General features: G+C 51.6%; 7 protein-coding genes across 7 annotated transcripts; 5 read left to right on the forward strand and 2 right to left on the reverse strand.

Moving 5' to 3' along the window:
* Positions 1–906: 906 nt before the first annotated feature.
* CC77DRAFT_36195 (peroxiredoxin-6) lies at positions 907–2314 on the reverse strand. Its single transcript, XM_018531377.1, has 5 exons — positions 2189–2314; positions 1748–2104; positions 1381–1695; positions 1294–1326; positions 907–1194 (listed from the first exon to the last, which is right to left on the reverse strand). The coding sequence occupies exons 2-4, from the start codon at positions 2089–2091 to the stop codon at positions 1302–1304; spliced, it is 684 nt and encodes a 227-aa protein (XP_018391730.1). The 5' UTR covers positions 2092–2104; positions 2189–2314; the 3' UTR covers positions 907–1194; positions 1294–1301.
* A 1412-nt stretch (positions 2315–3726) lies between these two features.
* CC77DRAFT_925715 (MFS general substrate transporter) lies at positions 3727–5558 on the forward strand (the record flags this gene model as incomplete). The annotated part of the gene is made up of 2 exons (XM_018533873.1): positions 3727–5326; positions 5377–5558. The coding sequence occupies 2 exons, from the start codon at positions 3727–3729 to the stop codon at positions 5556–5558; spliced, it is 1782 nt and encodes a 593-aa protein (XP_018391731.1).
* A 458-nt stretch (positions 5559–6016) lies between these two features.
* On the forward strand, positions 6017–8548 carry CC77DRAFT_1004286 (hypothetical protein; the record flags this gene model as incomplete). The annotated part of the gene is made up of 2 exons (XM_018523254.1): positions 6017–6206; positions 6255–8548. The coding sequence occupies 2 exons, from the start codon at positions 6017–6019 to the stop codon at positions 8546–8548; spliced, it is 2484 nt and encodes an 827-aa protein (XP_018391732.1).
* Positions 8549–9461: 913 nt separating this feature from the next.
* Positions 9462–10262, forward strand: CC77DRAFT_909546 (hypothetical protein; the record flags this gene model as incomplete). The annotated part of the gene is made up of 3 exons (XM_018533635.1): positions 9462–9718; positions 9780–10102; positions 10180–10262. Coding segments are annotated over 3 exons (663 nt in total), but the record flags the coding sequence as incomplete, so codon positions are not given.
* A 115-nt stretch (positions 10263–10377) lies between these two features.
* Positions 10378–11930, reverse strand: CC77DRAFT_1056396 (FAD/NAD(P)-binding domain-containing protein; the record flags this gene model as incomplete). The annotated part of the gene is made up of 4 exons (XM_018527904.1): positions 10378–10851; positions 10904–11338; positions 11389–11548; positions 11617–11930. The coding sequence occupies 4 exons, from the start codon at positions 11928–11930 to the stop codon at positions 10378–10380; spliced, it is 1383 nt and encodes a 460-aa protein (XP_018391734.1).
* Positions 11931–13189: 1259 nt separating this feature from the next.
* Positions 13190–17318, forward strand: CC77DRAFT_979137 (hypothetical protein). Its single transcript, XM_018536020.1, has 5 exons — positions 13190–14531; positions 14586–14869; positions 14919–15086; positions 15138–15967; positions 16015–17318. The coding sequence occupies exons 1-5, from the start codon at positions 13388–13390 to the stop codon at positions 16967–16969; spliced, it is 3381 nt and encodes a 1126-aa protein (XP_018391735.1). The 5' UTR covers positions 13190–13387; the 3' UTR covers positions 16970–17318.
* A 399-nt stretch (positions 17319–17717) lies between these two features.
* CC77DRAFT_1004289 (RNA-binding domain-containing protein) lies at positions 17718–18720 on the forward strand (the record flags this gene model as incomplete). The annotated part of the gene is made up of 4 exons (XM_018523255.1): positions 17718–17751; positions 17803–17908; positions 17961–18301; positions 18353–18720. The coding sequence occupies 4 exons, from the start codon at positions 17718–17720 to the stop codon at positions 18718–18720; spliced, it is 849 nt and encodes a 282-aa protein (XP_018391736.1).
* Between the last annotated feature and the right edge of the window lie 109 nt (positions 18721–18829).

The raw sequence follows: 18829 nt of genomic DNA on the forward strand, positions 1-18829 counted from the left end.
GCTCTTAATTTCAAATTGGAGCCCAGGTACTAGCAGTGCGCTTCAAAGCCGACGAAAAGACGACCTAGTATCGCGCCTTTGTTACAACACTGTACATGGAGAAACTAATCGATATTCCCCAAACCGCGTTGCTTTGAGTCTCGCAAAGGACGCGTATGGTTGCGAAACGCATGACTCGGGTACATCGCAAAAGAAAGAGCTTGGTAAACCTCGGAACACTCTCGTCTGTTATTAAGTTTTTGAGACCTTTACTGCTCTTTTCCCGCCGTTTTTAGTCTCGCCTTTCCCGTCGCTCACTCCCTGTTTCTCTTCTTCTTCTTCACCTTTCCACTCTTCTGACATTCTCTTCAACGCTGACGACTCTGCTACTCTGGCTCCAGGAATCACTCCAAGAGGTTAGGTGATGATGGATACGAGGGTAAGCGGACACGCTCGCATGGTCCGCCAGCCCACTCGAAAGCCCGCCAGTCCCACCTCGGTACCATGTTCCCTGATGGCAACTACGGTTTCACTCCTGCCGATTATCAGTACCTCGAGTCGCGCTGAGGGACTCTGCTTTCTTTCAGATTCGCCCGCGGCCACTTTTGTGGTATTCTCTACAAAATGCTAGGTTATGTTAAGAAGGTATTGGCGAAGACAGGAATGAGCGATCTTTGTTGTTATTATTCCGGGTGTGCCCGTCTCTCCAGTCGTTAGATGGAATCTTTAGATACGACTTCGCTCAGAGTCCTGGCGCGTCTCGCTTCTTATGTATCACCGTCTCTGGTGGCTTTGAAGAGCCATCTTAGAGAATACACTTGAACGTCTTATCAACACACGGCTTGCAACACTGTATCAAAGAAAAAAAAACTTCCTCTTTAAGAGTACTCCTTCCTACTACAAAAGAGCATACAGAGAGCTATATAGATATAGATGAAAAACCTAGAAGACTATAATACTGTTAATCTTGATAAGTTATCTTATTAGAAGATAATGTAGGCTGCAAGGTAAAGCTTGTTATGTCTACACCTGTTCGGTTTTTCCCTCGTATACGGTGCAAGGTAACTTTGGCCCACGAAACGTGACGTTGTTGACCAATAGTCGCAAGTGATATCAGCATAGCATGGCTATTAGACACGACCTGGAAAGCATGCGAAGGTAGACCAACTTCATTCTCATGATTGTGCCTTGTCTATTCTCACAGCTAAGCATAGTCTGGGCTATAATTATTCGATGGATCCCAACAGCCATCGCCACAATATTGGTATAGGCTGTCATGATTGTCTCATCTCAAGGTATCTTATCGTCGATAATGTTTGCGTCTATGCCGCAGTCGTCTTCTCTTTCCTGTTTATCAAGTCAGCGCATGTCTCGAAAGCATTTCGTAACTATAAAACTTACGGGAGAGGAGTAAAGCGCAGGTAAGGCTTAACAATTCTGATATCAGGGAACATGGTCTTGGCGTCCTCGGTCTTAACAGAGGGGTGGACGATAACGTCATCACCTGGAACCCAGTTGATAGGAGTAGTAATTTTGTGCTTGTCACCAGTCTGCAAACTGTCCAAGACACGCAAGACCTCCGCAGTGTTCCTGCCTGTGCTTGCTGGGTAAGAAAGGATGAGGCGGATGGTCTTCTTGGGGTCGATGATGAAGACTGAGCGGATTGTAAAGGCGATTCCCTTGCTATCGACGTTGGTGGCATCTTGGTGATCGATCCTGGCGATTGTCAGACGCGTGTCACTAGCATCGTGTGATTCCTCCTACTCACATGTCGTATGCCAAGGCGACCTGCCTGTCCTTGTCGCCGATGATGGGGAACTTGAGGCTGCTTCCCGAGATCTCGTCAATGTCCTTGATCCAGCCTCCATGACTTTCTACTGTGTTGGCTGAGAGACCAATGAGCTTGGCACCGCGACGGCTGAACTCAGGCTCCAACTTGGCGAAAGCACCGAGCTCAGTTGTGCAGACAGGAGTGTAATCCTCAGGGTGAGAGAAAAGAATAACCCAGTTGTCGCCGATGAACTCGTGGAAGTCGATGGGTCCTTGGGTCGTCTCGGCCTTGAAATTGGGGGCCTTGGAGCCGAGCCTGAGGGGTTCTGGTCGGTCGCTCATTGTGTCTTCTGTGCTCGTGCTCATGTCAGTCGTGTCCAAGCAAACTCCGCAAACATGTGGGGTAAGTGGCGGGGCAGGCGAAAGCAAGTTGCCATACCTGAATCTTAGTTCCGTGTACAAGTGGGCTTGAAGAAGATGTCAAAGTATCTTCCGAGCGATTGATTAAGAAGCTGTAGGTTTGTCAGAGGGAGAGTCGAAGTAGTGGGGTCATCTGTCTTCTTGTAAAGGCCGTACCTAACAATCGACAAGCAACACTTCTAGCTAGCGTATATGGCGTCATGTCACGTATCTCCACCAAAGCTTTTCTGCCGCTCGAATATTCCACGTCGTTGGCCAGCAGGCGAATCATAGACTCGATATCTCCGGCGGTGCTGCGCTGCCAATGAGTCGCCCCTCCTGCCGAGCATTTGTCGCAATTGGAGGCTGATAAAAGCCAATGAGACAGATAGGAAATTCCTCATCGCTGCTCTAGTATGCGCTGGGTAAGCATCCTCCAAATCGGGTCAGATTATTCGCGAACCGTTCAACGAGAAGACCACCGTTCATGTGAGGCGAGATCCTAAGGACGTCAGGCTTTGCAATGTGCGTACTGTCTGCTTGTCTATGTTGGTGTTGGTACCTAGGTATCATGGCGGGTAGCTCGACTGCGTACCCCGGTACCTATGTATTTGGCAAAGCGATTGAAGGAAGTTTCGTTCATCACCGGTTCACCATATATCACTTCGGCAAACAATGCTCCTAGGGCAGTGCACGGAAGCATGGGGTCCGCTCTCAGGCTGGGTAACTCTGTTTCAGCGCGTGCCCTTGTCAATGCATCGCTGAACAGCTGTCATCTGTCATGTCGCGCGAAATCCATCATGGTCGTGGCTTCAAGCTTCTCGCAGCCGGTGCGACATGAAGGCTGCAGATTCATGTGTTACATATGAACATCACTACTTCTACTCCTCCATGCGGTCCCCTGGCAGCAGCCTTGCGCAGCTCCTAATTGCTCTGCGCCTGGCGGTTCATCGAACATTTAGGCCGAACATCCGAAACTAAACATCCGCTATCCCCACTTTTCAAAGACATTACATCTTGTACCGGTTATCGCAGAATCGGAGAGCGAAGAAAGTGTTTGCTTTTGGGAAAGTGCCGGTACTTCCCGCTGGCATTGTCGCTGGTCGGGGAGCCATTCGCTCGTCCGGGTTGAGTTGTCTCTGTTCGAGGCACATCAGCATCCTTCCCGCATGACGCATCAGATCGACCCTGTTTTCCGCCCAGTTCAAAGATTTTGAGGCGGCCTTGGCGTGTCGGTGAGCACGATAATTCCCAAGTTTAGCCCGAAGCGGGACGCCCCATGCAAGGCGGGCCTGGACGATGGAGAAGTACTCCTATTCCCGACCAATACAATCAACTTTTGTCCACCACTTCGGAATAGAACCGGGCGTCTCACACCGTCCAGTTGTTCGTTGGGATACATTTCGGCTACGGGTGTGTGGGTTAGCGGACCAGACCTAACCCGCCGCTTAAGCTATGAAGGTCGAGCTTTTCATCGTCACCGGATTCACGCTTGCTCTTGAACTCTGACGCGTTCATTACGATATCTCCAGCACACCCTTTTGGCCTTTCTATTGAAGAGAAGGAGTTCGTGGCAGCATGGCTGCCAATCCAGAGATCAACCTTCCAGAGACCTCTGAGCTTGGAGCTACCGATTCGCGAAGCCAAGCGGGAATAAGCATATTGCCGGACATGCACAGGACTTCGGCAGAGGAACCCGCAAGTCACGATTCCACAACCGAACCAGACAACGAGCCAGAGAAAGAATACTATTATGGAAAGAACAGCGCCAGTAGCGAATTCGCATCGCAAAAAGACATTCAGAGTTCAGAAGTCGTTTGGCGATATCTCACATTCGACGTCGAACTTCCGCATCCGACAACTATCCATCCGACGCAACCCGATCAGGAAGCTCCACCTGGGCCCCCAAACCTTACCAAATATACGAACCCTTTCGATTGGTCCGAGACAAGAAAAAGATTCACGATATGCGTGTCATGTTTCATCACGGCGCTTACTGCGTTCTCAGCCGGAGCTTACAGCCCGGGCGTTGGGCAAATGACGCAGGAATGGGGTGTCAGCAGTGTTGCAGCGCTTGTCGGCATCACGACCTTTACGACCGGCTTCGCCATCGCGCCGATGGTTCTGGCCCCCTTCTCTGAGATCAATGGCCGACGACCAGTTTTCCTCGCTTCTGGTATACTATTTGTGATATGTCAGCTCTGCTCTGGCCTCACGCAGTCTTATGCTGGTATGCTCGTTGCGCGGTTCTTTTTGGGTGTAGGTGGATCTACATTCTCGACTATGGTTGGCGGAGTGGTGTCTGACATATACCATGCTGAGGATCGCAACACCCCCATGGCTCTGTTCTCGGGCGCTGCATTGTTCGGCACGTCCTGGGGGCCATTAGTGTGTGGCTTTATTGCACAGAACACGTCTTGGAGGTGGATATTCTACGTACAAGCTATTGCATGCGCGGCAGTGGTCGTGCTGATGTGTGTTGTATTTAAAGAAACCCGCGGATCAGTTCTTCTGTCCAAGAAGGCCAAAGCTTTGAACAAGTGGTACGAGGCCCGCGAGGCGTCCGGATATTATGGCTTCAACATCCACGATGCCGAAAAGCCTGAGAACATGGTATCGCAACGTTTGAGATGGAAAGTACGATCAGATGAGGAACGGGCTTCTCTCAGCAAGATGATAGGAGTCTCTCTTTACCGACCATTCCATCTTCTCTTCACCGAACCCGTAGTATTCTGGTTCTCGCTCTGGGTGGCCTTTTCCTGGGCTGTACTTTATCTCACTCTAGCGGCCATTCCACTGGTGTTCCAGAGCAACCATGGTTTCTCACTACAACAAGCCAACGCTGTCTTCGCGTCTATGGGAATAGCTAGTATCTTCTCGACTATATTGTCAATTTACCAAGAGAAAATTGCGAAGAGGAACGGAAAACTAACAGGCACTCCCGAAGGCCGCCTCTACTTTGCTTGCATAGAAAGCGCCTGTATGCCTATTGGTCTTTTCATGTTTGGTTGGACGAGCTTCCCTGATATTCATTGGGTTGTACCAGCAATCGCAATTGGTATTGCTACTATCGGAATCTTCAGCATCTACCTTGCGACCTTCAACTTTCTCGCAGATACGTATCATCGCTATGCGAGTTCAGCACTAGCGGCGCAGTCTTTCTGCCGGAACATGCTTGGTGAGTCGTCTTCGTTGATTACTAGTGGACATATGCTGACTTCGATACAGGCGGAATCTTCCCACTTATTACAACTCAAATGTATAATAAACTTGGCTACGGCCCAGCGAGTAGTCTGCTGGGAGGAATTGGCGCATTGTTAACCATAGTACCTTGGATTCTGGTCTTCTATGGTCCTAGGATCAGAGCGAGAAGCAAATTTGCAAGCGAAATCATGGATGTTACCAGTTGATGAGTGAGAAGGCAGCATCAGAATACATAGCGACAAGCTTTTCGATAGTTAAATATCTCGTTTTTACTGCGGCTGAAAGACTTTTCGGTCATGAGTGCCAGCATCAGAAGACAAAACGCCGACTCGCGCAGGCATAGAGTGTTGTCGCCAGATGCAAGCAAGTAGGCAATCTTTTGATAGCGAGGTCGCCAAATTGGGTTAGGAAGTCAGGCCCGCCATATGTTGCATCATTCGCAGGGCTGCAGCAGTGAGCCGATCAACCGTAACACAGCCTCACGACTCAGCCTACCATCCACCGTCTACCAAACGATGCGCGTGCACATCCTGCTGTGGGCGAAATTTGTACTCGTGTCTGTATTCCCGTTCCTCATCTCCACTAAGTTTTTGAGTGGCGATAGAACGGATATGCCATAACAACACTACGGCTCTTTAAATGCTACTCGTGTCCACTGGCCACTATGGACGACCTTCTTCCATCCTACGAAAGCGTGATGCGACGCGATCCTTGGGTGCTCGTCGCTCCATATCTGCCCTCTCAAGATCTGTGCTCTGCAGCTCTAGTTTGTCGGCAATGGCACCAAACTTTCACACCGAACCTCTGGGGTAGTCCAGCCTCACATTTTGGGGTCGAGAACGATACTGTTTATGGTAAGATACTACAACATGAAGGCTAGTCTACTATCTAACGCCTGATAGTGGCACTCACACGGTTTAAGCGTACTTTGCCTTATGCGCGAGCCTCCGTACGGGAGCTTACGCATACTTTACGTTTTCCGCCAGCCCATGCGGAGCTGTATGATGGGCCGCATGCAGAATGGCTCCGAGACTGCCTCGAGCACCTGCCTCGTCTACAGTGCTTGATCGTAGATAGCCTGCCATTCTTCGATCATGCTTCTCTCTTGAGCCTGCGACACTCGAGTCTGCGATGGAGGTCAGCTCGCCCCACTGCGTATCCAGTGTTCGGCTTACGCCTACTCGACGCTTCCAGCTGCATGAATGCAACATCAATGGGTCTTGCTGAAGCCCTACCACATTTTCCAGATCTCGTCTCATTGGATCTATCAAAAACTGCAGCTGCGAGAGACAAGGCAGTTCTATCCACCCTAAAGTACCTCCGGAATCTAAGAGTCCTGAACCTCCGTGGCACTGGAATCAAGGATGAAGAGTTTTCGATAGTTGCGCACGCAATTGGAAGTCGTGTTAGAAGTCTTGACATAAGCAACAACTTCTTGACAGACACTAGCGTCCGACTCCTTCTCGAGTTATGCTTGAAAGAGACTACTATTGCAGCGCATACCTCTCGTGCCCCACTGCCGCCGGTTCAGAATGCAGTCCCTACCGACGAACCGGGGGCGTTCGAGTCAGAAAATCTTGTGGGTCATCTTCGCAAGAAACTCACTGAGGGTTTCGTCGGTAGCCTTGCAATAGAAGAAACCAGCGATGTCGGAGTATCACATTTATTTCTCTCGAGCAACGCCGTAACTGTTGAAGGCATATCGGCTTTACTGCGGTCTGGGCGTTTGCAGGTCCTGGATGTAGGCATACTACCTGCTGTAGTGAGAAATCCTACTGCCGTCTCGCCAGGATCACCGGACGACGACTTAGAGCTGCCTAGCGTATCAAAACTCGCTCCCGTTCTGAATGAGTATGCTTCGGGTAATCTGAGATATCTGAGGATCAACTACGAATTGGTAACAGAAGATGCGCCTCTCGAAGTGCCCAGATCGCCACGCGCGGAACTCGACGGGGACCTTGGCATATATAAGCCTACAGGTGCGCATGAACTCGAAGCTGTCCAACTACCGATAGCTGAGCTTGATTCGCAATCTGCGGCTGTTCTTGAGGCGCCTGGGGATGCATCATACCCGGCTGAGCTTCCTGGCTCGCCAATAGCATCTCTGTCCTCAGCACCTATCAAGTCAACTTCGGGCAACGCTGATAATGACAAGCAGAGCGCCACAATCGTTCCTGAGATAAGCGTTACTCTGCAGCCACTACAGATCAATCGAGGCCCTGCATATGCCCCAGAGCCCATGCCTGTAGATCCGCCGTTGACTCCACTTAGCCCCTTAAGGATCAATGAGAACTACCAGCCTGGCTCAGTTGAAGGTGTTCCCAACACACGAGGAACCTTTGCACCACCCACAACAACTTGTGATAGTAACATGCCGTCCCAGCTGACAGGCAATACTGCGATTAGGTCTCGGGCGAGCTCCTTCTACTACATCGAAGACAGGAAAGCTCGTTTGGACTTTCGTCAAGCATCTCAGCCTCGACTACATCCTGGAGTGCTTCCAAAGCTTCACACTCTTGTTCTTACCGGCGTACCAACCATGACAATCGAGAAGAAGATTATTCATCGAATCATACAATACATCCAAGACGCGGCTGAGGAAGCCTCAATTGCTAGGAAGCGCGCTAGACATACATACGTACTTCCACCGGGCCGGAGACGTATTGTTGCAGAAGAAGAGTATGCACGCAACCAATTCGCCCTTCGAAGAGTGGTGCTTGAGATGGCGCCCCCGCAGCCAACGCCAAAGAAGATCACCAGTAGTTGGCGGGCTTATCCAACGAAATCATCTACAGAGGACAGAGATTCAGAAGCATTTTGGGACGCTGCAGCGCATGACTTCTCCTTCTTCGATGACGAAGAGTGCGGGCAACCCGGTCGTGAGCCAGATCGCACCCTTCCTTTAGCAGCTATGGATGGGCTAGAACTTGCACCTAGCCATCCTGCCGTACCGGCAGAGCCAAGCAAAAATATACTTGAAACGGGGCCGTTGCTTGATGTGGCAGGAGAGATAGGAAAGTTTCGCAGAGAAAGGAAAGCCGCTTATAACAATTTAATGGCGATGGGCGAGGCTGAACCGGATGTGGAGGGATACTGGCCTGGAGACATTACGGTCCTGAGGAAGCCAGTAAACTCAGAAGCTGGCGAACTTGACTGCTATGGCAACCGTTACGAATCTGGTTGGTACTACCGTTGAGGTGCGTGATAGCGAAGCGAGGCACGGGTACAGATATACTCTTTTGTACATCGAAGTCATTTGATAGGCTGGATACCTACCACAAAGCTTCTATGGGTGTCTTTGAGATGGTACTCAGCCTTCTTGGAGGGCAACCAGTCCTCTGAGGAGGATAACCAATTACGAATCAGCTTACTCACCGGTTCTGTGACCGGTTCCATGGGCTGACCCCGCGCACAAAGCTATCCTCTTCAACATGCACTTGCCTGATAACATCGCCATGCTAGATATCTTAAGATTTTATGCATTTCTCACAAGTTAGGTTATGTTTGCAGTAACGTAACCCTCGCACTTCGCCCGTACTTGTAGTCCAGCCACGCCAAGGACCGTTACGTTCGTCACGAGCTTCCAGCTTCAGCTGCTACCAGACAAAGTGTTAGATATCTGGAGATTGGATTGAACTTCCGGTAGTCGTAGAGTATTCCATAATCTTCATCTGCAATTAGGTACAATCATGGGCCAGTCTTGGAGTAGTCGAACAGCGGAATACCCGACTTATGAGCGACGTAGAAGGAAAAGTGCTTCCAAATCGGAACGAAACAAAGGGAATACCCGAACCGATGCAGGTAACATTCATCAAGTTCGTACGAATTCCCACTTACGGCGCCGCGATGGCCAGGCTATTTCGAACCGCACCACTCCTAGATCACACCAAAGCGATCACAGGCAGACTCCTCTACGTTTACCTCATCATCTTCATGCCAAGTCTGCAGCAAGAACAACGAAAGAAGGATCACTAGTGGCGGACAGGAATCGAAAACCTAAAGAGGCCCCGAAAAAGCCAGAGTCCGACGGTATTAAGAGCAATAGAACTCAAAAAAGGGATACGAAGCACAACTCTGTCAGTCGAAAAGACAGCCACCAAGCTCACCGCGAAATGTATCGATCCGAGGATAAGCATAAGAGAGAGTGTATGGTTTGTACCGATACGCTCTCTTTGCATCATTTTCACGATCGGCCTCCGACTAGGGATTGTCAGCACGGGGCCGATGTATGCCGGAAATGTCTTCGTACATGGATTAAATCGGAATTCAGTACCAAGATGTGGGACGACATCAAATGTCCCAGCTGCTTAATCTCAATGAAAAGCGCGGATATGCGAGATTTTGCCCCGAAGGAGATATTCAAACGGTACCGAGACCCCTTCTCCATCCACAACCTACCCCCTTCGATGCACTGACAAGACCCCCAGCTACGTGGAACTTTACAACCGAACAAGGAAGGAAGCACAGCCGGGCTTCAGATGGTGCAACCTCAAGGGCTGTAAATCCGGCCAAGTGCATTTTCCTCAAACCCCCAAATTTCGGTGCGACGGCTGCGAAAGGACTTCCTGCGTTGTCCACAATATGAAATGGCACAAAGGCGAAACATGCAGGGAATACGACTACAGAACCAACGCTAATATTAAAGCTGAGGAGGAAGAAGCTAGTAAGAAGTTGTTGGCGGCGACGACAAAACAATGTCCTGGGTGTAAGAGACCGATTGAGAAGAACATGGGATGTGATCATGTGGAATGTGAGTCAACCTTGCTTCTGGAAGAGAGGAGGGTAGAAGGGATTGGAAAACGAGACTAACATTTATTTGAATCGTAGGTACGAAATGCCGTCTTCATTTTTGTTGGGCGTGTTTGCTACCGTATCGTTCCGATGTTTCTCGACAGGCAAGGGATGCGGGTGGAGGAAAGTGTTGTGAATGTTATATACAACGTGCTTGATTTACGTTCCATAAGCTGAGAGGATCATCCTATAAGACGTTTAATGGAAATGAGCGACTATCAGACTGCAACGACATCAAGGCCGGAAATACGTAAAGCTCGCCGCTAGCATAATTGTCAAGAACACATACTTCGCCCAATCGACGTTCTTCTCCTTCTCCTTCTCCTTCTCCCTCTCTTCATTCAGACGCCATCCCTCGGCGCTCTCATTGATTGTCCTCGTCGGCGCATAATCCACTTTCGGAGCCTTAGCCAACGTCCTTGCAGTAGCTTTCCTCTGTAAGGGTACGATATACGGCGCCAGATACCCGACAAAAAAGCGACCAAGATAGGTTTGGTAGCTATTCATACGTGTCACCTGACCACTCGCATGGACAAAAGCGCTCGCTCGCTCGTGGCGGCCAGCTTGATATTCGGCGAAGAGGGAAGTAAGCTCGTTATCCGTGATCTGTCGAGTGGGCGTGGAGCCAAACTCGCGGTGGAGGATATTGCAGAGATAGACTGCAGATTCTATGCCTATATTGGCACCCATACCGATGTCTGCGGTCATCTTTTGTTGGGTCAGGTAAGAGTCTGCTAGCGGGGACAAAGGGAATTTGTACCTTGTGAACTGAGTCGCCTACGAGAACTATACGCCCAGCATACCATTTGCCTAGGACACCTTCTTCAACAGTGAGAAGACCGTTCCTAATGTTTGTTCCCCACAAGTCTCCTACTTTGATCTTCTCCGTGATAGGATGGTCGGCAAAGTTCTTCGCTACTGCCTCGATGTCTGCTTCTGTAGCCTTGTCTCTCTTCTCTGGCAGATGGGCCTCATCTTTGAAGGTGATACCCCAATATACTTTCCCATGCTGAGTAAAAACCATTTTCGTGTTGTCTTGACCGAGAACGACATGTGTATCTGCAGGTCCAAGATTGAACGAGTCTTTCACTGTGCTGACACCGAAGATACCTCTGAACTCGCTAAATCTCATGACTTCTTTTTCATTTTCAGGTATTGTTCCTGGTTCAAATTCTGAGGCATAGTCCCACATGAGCTGTCGCACAAGGCTATGCACACCGTCTGCTCCGTGACCATGTCGCCTACTTCCACAGAGCCATCCGCCAAATGGATACAAACACCAGTCTCAGTATGCTCAATCCTTTCAAGCCGCCGGTTAGTGTGAATGTACGACTTGTCTGGTAGCCCCTCGTATAGATGTGATACCAGAGCCTGGCGATCAAACAAGATACTCGGTACTTGGAAGCTTTTGTGGGTCAGTATTCGTCCTTTATCTTGGTTTTCAGGTAATGCGACAACACGAGATCAACCTACAGTTTGCTCATATACTGTTGAACAGGATCGTACCGGCTCACACTTCCGTCTGGCCATCTTATATATTCTTTGCCTACAGGCGTGATGGTCCTGGCGATCTTGTCGAGAATGCCGAACTGGTCAAAGATGCGTGCGACCGGGGGCCAGATAATCAGTGCTGCACCTCTTACTGAAACGATCTTATCATGCTTTTCAAGAACGACGTGGTCAATGTTGGCTAGTTGTAAGGCATGGGAGAGCGATAAACCGACGATGCCGGCCCCGACGATGATGACTCTGAACGGTTTCGAAGTGGTTGAGTCTGGCTGAGCCATAGTACAATCAGATCCAGGTATTCGCTGTCGGTACGTTGCAGGTGTTTAGTTGTGATCTGGAAAAGCTTATTGTCGTGAGGATAAAACAGCGATGCTAGACACATGGAGGAACGTCACTGCATATATGCACCTTCGAAAAGACTAGTACCTATTCGTAAAATACTTCCTATTGTTCTGTGAGCCAAGCTTGGCGGACGTGTGCCGCCAGATCGACAGTTTGGTTTGCTACGCCTCATTAGCCAAGCATGAACTGCTGTTGGTTCAGTGTTCTCCAGACCCAATGCTAACTCCTCTGTATGGCTACTCTCGTTGCTAGTGCTGATGCTTCGTATCTGAGGATCGCAAGACTGCTCAAGACGCGGCATTCGATCATGTGATACCATCCCGAACACTTCCAAGGGCGCCGCCATATCTGGACTCCGTAGATGCTGACATCAGTGTCTGGCGCATGACAATAGAACAATGTCAGGATCATCTAGTTAGCAATAACAAGCTTATTGTCACCTCGAGGTATGCGCATCAAGTGTAGTGTTCGGGAAACGTCTTTTGCGAAAGATGTACGCCGCCTTCATAGCTGACCACAGTGAAAGAATGATTGCTACACGGCCTGTAACAATGATTGCAAGTGTGAGACACCCTGTTGCCAGAATACATAACCGCGCTTCGCCAACCGCTGTGAGGTAAACCTAGTAATCACTGCGAAGCTTGCCGTGGACATGGTCGTTGGAGAGTGTGCCGTCTATGCTAGCACCCAAGTTGCCGAGCAAGGCCGTACTGACTGTGTCCATGCAGGAACCATTTCGCTTGTGACAGCGGAATCTGGGGTAATGGATCGGCAGCCCTGGTCTGACAAAAGATGTCGTGTTGGCTCAAGTTTCCGGAGATGCACGACTCACGACAAGAATTTGATTGTAGAGCAAAGCTTCGGTAATGGTGAAAACATGTGCCAGTGTGGTATGCAAGAATGAGCTGGGCAAAAACGCAGGGTGATTGCCCGGAACGTAGACAGCTCTGACGGCGCGTGGGAGGAATACCCGAGCGATGATGAAAATGGCAGTCAGGATAGTCGTTGGGAGACCGCAGACACAGCTGAGTTGCCGAAGATGGGCTTGGTAATTAGCGATCGGCTCTGCAACAAGACAGTAGGGTGCAGCCTGGTGTGAACGGGAACTGCGAACTAGCTCCAGCCCACATGGTGCTTGGCGCACTAACCGGTTTGGTCGACCCCGGCTTGCACCTCCAAGCAGGCGCATCACGGTATCGCGCCCGTCTCGCAGCCAACGCCCCTCCGCACATCGCCTACCGCTGGCCCCCGAATCGATGAACACGGTGCATTCTGGCTGCCGGGTGAATACGCGCTTGCCGTAGCTTTCACGACACAGCACCGGCGCCGGCGCGTGATTTCGCGATTCCCAACCTCACCCTTGCGGGCCTCTAGACACATTCGCTCTGTCTACATGGCGCCTGTTCCCGACACACCACTACCACGCGTGAGAAGCACACGACCGCCCCGGCGACACATATCTGACTCAGCGCCAGCCAGCAAGCGGCGCAAGTACATTCCAGGCGGACCAGGAGGCGGGGGAAGATACGTGGATGACGCTGGGCTAGAGACACCTGTAGGAGGAACTGGTCCCGGAGGATACGCGTACACTGGTCCCCGTGGCCGCGTAGGACGCATCAACGCCGAACGGCAAGGCCTGCCTCTATCAGCACCCTCCCCTTCATACACCCGACCCCGACGCGAAAGGCCGCCAGCTGGACCGCGTTCCAGTTCGGCCGCCGCAGTCGCCGCCGCAGTGGCTCAAAACGATGGATACAAGCCGCGCGAGGAGCGGAGCTGGGATGAATTTCATCCGGACCTGGACATAGACGTTGAGTTCCCTGTCTACAGCGCGGACCAGATCGATGGCATCAGCCCTCGGGACAGCGCCCCAGGAACTCCGCTGAACGGTTCATCTACCGGCCAGTATGCCGTCGACAGTGGCATCTCGGCCATGCTTGACGGTCTGCGGGCGCAACAAGCAGAGAATGTTGCGCAAGAGCAAGAGGATGCCAGCTTAGCCGTCAACGGCTCAGGCGCTTTTGTCACACCGAAGCGACGTCCAGGCCGACCTCCTCGCAATAGAGATTCCATGCTGGCTGGCCTTGGATCGCCGCCTCGACCACGAGTCAACCCCCTTCCGACCATGAACCCAAGGGAGAAGCTTAATCTGCCAAAGCCATCAGTGCGCCAAGTCGATCCGTTCAAAGAACATGAAGAAAGCGAGGGAGTCAAGGTCAACTATGTCGACAAGACTATGGCGAATATTGGATACCAGGAAAGCGAGATCTTTACAAGGCCGTCGGAGAACAGCCTGATCAGGCTACCCGAGGGTTCTATCGAAGAGGATCTGGATTTGACTCTCCAGACAGAAGCTGAAGGAACTGCCGGTGCTGTTGCCGTCGGCCGTGTCGAGTATGATATGGACGAGCAAGACGATCGGTGGCTGGAAGCACTCAATATACAACGCAAGGAAGAAGGGGTTGAAGGCATCAAACCTGCAATATTCGAAGTAACCATCACACAGATCGAGAAAGAGTGGCATGCGTTGGAGAAGCGTAAGTCTAGCCCGATGCGTTGCCATGTTGGACACAACAGCTGACATGTGAAAGGCATACCCAAACCAAACCCCAAACCACCTCAGACGCATCGACCACGCTCCAGTAGCGCAGCCGCAGTTAACGGAGAGCCTGCTGGCCAAGGCGAAGAGCAGGACACAAAGTGCGCCATCTGTGACGATGGCGACTGCGAAAATACCAATGCAATAGTGTTTTGCGATGGTTGTGACCTGGCAGTCCACCAAGAGTGCTATGGAGTGCCTTTCATACCAGAAGGACAATGGCTGTGCAGACGATGTCAATTGGTGGGGCGCGGCACCCCTGTCAGCGAGCTTCCGGTATGTCCTGGCCCTGTCTGCTTTATTCGATGCATGCTGACAGTCACAGGGTTGCATATTCTGTCCAAATATAGACGGCGCGTTCAAGCAAACCACTGCGATGAAGTGGGCACATCTGCTCTGCGCCATGTGGATACCGGAGGTATCACTGGGCAATGCGACGTTCCAAGAACCAGTACAGGATGTTGAAAAGGTTCCCAAAACTAGGTGGAAGCTGGTAAGAATTGACATGCCCCACCGCACGAACAGCTCACTAACTACCAGACAGTCTTGCTACATATGCAAACAGAAGATGGGAGCATGCATCCAATGCGGCCACAAGTCATGTTTCGAGGCCTTTCATGTCACATGTGCACGAAGGGCCAGGCTATGCTTGCGCATGAAGTCCTCACATTCTTCAAACCCACAAGATACGACCGTACTCAAAGCCTACTGCGATCGTCATACTCCATCAGATTGGAAGCGCGAGTATGATGTTGAGAGTGCAATCGCAGATGCCAAAGCTTTCTATCGCCACACTATGCGTCATGTTCGATGGCCAGACAGCCAAGCCTATGCCCTCTCCATCGGCTCCTCACACGCAATGCCTTCTATCGAAGGGCCGGAAGACGATACCCCCGGATCCAACAAGCGGAAGCGCGGGCAATCTACCAAGTCCTGGAGACTTCCGTCAGGAGCACCCGTTGTTCCCCAAGCTGTCTACCACAACGTTGAGAACACGCTGATCAAATTCAATGTGCGTAAGCGCAAAGAGTTTGTGCAAGAGGCCTGCAAGTACTGGACGCTCAAGCGTGAGGCTCGACGCGGTGCTGCTCTTCTAAAGCGCCTTCAGCTGCAAATGGAAGCCTTCTCGTCCATGGAGATTACTCGCCGTAATTTTGCGGGCATGGGCGCAGCTGGCAGGCCCCGACTACAGCGACGCATTGAGTTTGCAGAACGCCTCGAGGATGACATGGAGCAGATCCGTGTTTTATGCGAGATGGTCAAACAGCGAGAAGCCGAGAAGCTCAAGGACGTCCTGATACTGCAGCAGATCGTCGATTGCATATACTTCCCGATCCCTCAACTCCTTCAGCCTATTCTGGTGCGAGCGCAAGCGTAAGTAGCACGTTGCTGGCTTTAGATTTTCACTAACCTTTCAATAGGCTCGATAGTAGAGGGTATTTTACTGAAGGATTTAACAATCTTCAGACAAAACTCGACGAGAAATACTACACGTCAGTGCAGACGTTCAATGACGATGTAGCCGCGGTGTTGAGCGCAGAGCTCGGGTTCGCCGCGGTCACAAACGTTGGCGAGGCCGAAGAACAACTGAACAAGGTCTCGCATAGCAGTTTGACCTCTGAGCAGAAGGAAATGAAGAAGATCGTAAAACGGATTACCAAAGTTCTGCAACCTTACTTTGAGGATGCGCTTAGGAAGGAGTCTGAGCTAGCTGGTCGTCCTTACGAGAAGTTGCCCGATCTGGAGACGCTCCTCAATGAAAAGCTACAACGCAGACCTAGCATTCTTTCACAGGCTGAGACTGTTCGACAAACGACGGAAACGGACCCGACGGCTGTTGAGCAAGCTCAAGAAGAGGCTGTTGATGGGGAAGAAGCTGCTGTGCTGAACCAAAAACCCGAGGAGATGCAGATGGCGCCCACACCTGACGAAAACGCTGCAGATGCACATCATGCGCATGATGAGGCGGCGGACGAGGCAGCCATTGCTATTCAACTCGGACAGGATGCTCTTCACGTATCTAGCAACCAGCCTCAGAGTGCAGTAACAGGATCTCATGCCGAGACCAATGGCCGTCCCGAGCCTCTGACGCCTCCAAGGTCTGAGAAGAACCTATTAAACCCCCTCGGCAATGGCGGTGTCCCCTGGTATTTTGAGACTTTCGACGTCCACGGTACTACTGTTTATGAGGAACGGTACACTGGCCGAGAGGTACTCCGAGACATGAGCGAGGAGCTTAGCGAGCTCGATGATGACGAACTAGACGGTCTGGCTGACTCGGATCCTATTCGGCCTACTGACACACCCGACTCCAATGTGGCGGCGATCAAAAAAGCAGTTGCACGTAAGAGGCAGAAGAGGTCGAGAGGATGGTAGACGATGGGTCTAGTTTTGCTTTTCACTATTTTCTTTGGCATGCACTCCTGGAGGCATGTCTTGTATTATCATTGGCATTTGTAACATACCTACCTTACTGGGTAGACGAGGTGCAACTGGCGCATGGTGTTCACTTACAGGGCTGCAACAGATACCGCATTCGATGGGTTGTTTCAGCAGAGCATCTTAGTAGGAGTAATTGGGTGAAGCCAGTGGCAAGGCGTCTGACGGGGTTCGGTTAACGAAGCGCCGATTGCGATAGGCTTGAATATGAACATAGCTGGCTACAACACGCACCACTGGTAGCGTCTTGATAAGTGATGCGGTGTGTTGTGAAAGTCTTGGACAGGTAAAATAGAGCCTTGTTCTGTGAGAGACGGCGGTTCACTAGTGATGTTGACGCACGTTGATGGGCAAGACAAGGCGGCCAGGGCGCTGGACGTTTACCCCTAGCAGTTGCCTCACTTCGGGCGAGCAGTTGCCTCCAGGACAGCTCCTGTGTCAGTACCAGGTAGTCGCCTACAAATAGCATCTGGCTCGCCTGGCACCTCCACTCTCTCATCACATTTCCCGCTTTTTACTCCACTCACTTGCAGCGCTGCTGGCCATTAGCGCGACGCTTACTAAGTAGAGACGCGGCTACTGTCGATCAGTCCTGCCAAAAAATCGCCCAACTCGAAGCTTCAGCAAACACCTTTCCTCAACCAACCAACTATCAACTCACCCGACCCACCACAACATCATCACCATGGAGTACGAAAACGAACAGCGCGGCTACGATGGTTTGTCTTTCGCCTTGTGTGATGATCGCGCGAATACTGACTGGATTGCAGACGAGCCTCGCGGCTATGAGCGCGATCGTAGCAGGTCTCCGCGTGGTGACCGTCGCGACGATGGCGCGCGTGCCCGCAGTGCCTCACCTGGCGGTCGCGACAGCCGGTATGTATCTGCTTGCTCGCCTTGATGGAACTGTTGACTAACGCTTGCTCAGTGGCCCGCCGCCAGAGCGTAGGGATGATGACGATGAGAGCCGTAACTCTGGCTCCAACCTCTTCGTCACTGGAATTCATCCTACTCTTAGCGAAGAAGAGGTCACCCGTCTCTTCGAGAAGTACGGCGAGGTAGAGCAGTGTAACATCATGCGCGATCCTCACACTAAGGAGTCTCGTGGTTTTGGCTTCGTCAAGATGGTCACCTCTGAGCAGGCTGACGCAGCGAAGGAGGGTCTTCAAGGAGAGGTCCATCAGGGCCGCACACTCAGCATTGAGAAGGCCCGCCGTGCGCGTCCCCGTACTCCCACTCCGGGCAAGTACTACGGACCGCCCAAGCGTGGTAAGTCTGATTACTGTCTGCACTTTACATGCCGTGCTAATAACAACTCAGAGTTTGGCGGACGTGGCCGAGGCGGCCCTCGCTACAACGATCGATACACTGATGACCGCCGCGGCGGATACGGTCGACGCGATGACTATGGTTCCCGTAGCTCAAGATACGATGATCGCGGCTACGGAGGTGGCGGCCGCCGCGATGACTACGGTCCTCGTGGTGTCGATCGCTATGCCTCTGATCGCAGCTACGGTGGCAGGGATGGCGGTCGCGACGGCGGACGCGATGATCGTCGGGGTGGTGGAGGTGGCTACTACGACAGGCCCCCACCCCCAGCTGCTGGCGCCTACGATGCACCTCCTCCGCGTGAGGCGTACGGCGGAGGACGCTCGTACGAGGGTGACTACGATCGCTCATACCGCTAGCTCTCCGCTAACCCAGGCAGAACCCAAGCGGTACTAAGTTAGGGTTCGTATGGCTTCCTCGGTTTGGCGCCTCTCTCTCAGCACTTCATTCCTGTAATCCTATGGCTAC

Source organism: Alternaria alternata (assembly GCF_001642055.1).
Source record: "Alternaria alternata strain SRC1lrK2f unplaced genomic scaffold CC77scaffold_1, whole genome shotgun sequence".
Classification (NCBI taxonomy): Eukaryota; Fungi; Ascomycota; class Dothideomycetes; order Pleosporales; family Pleosporaceae; genus Alternaria; species Alternaria alternata.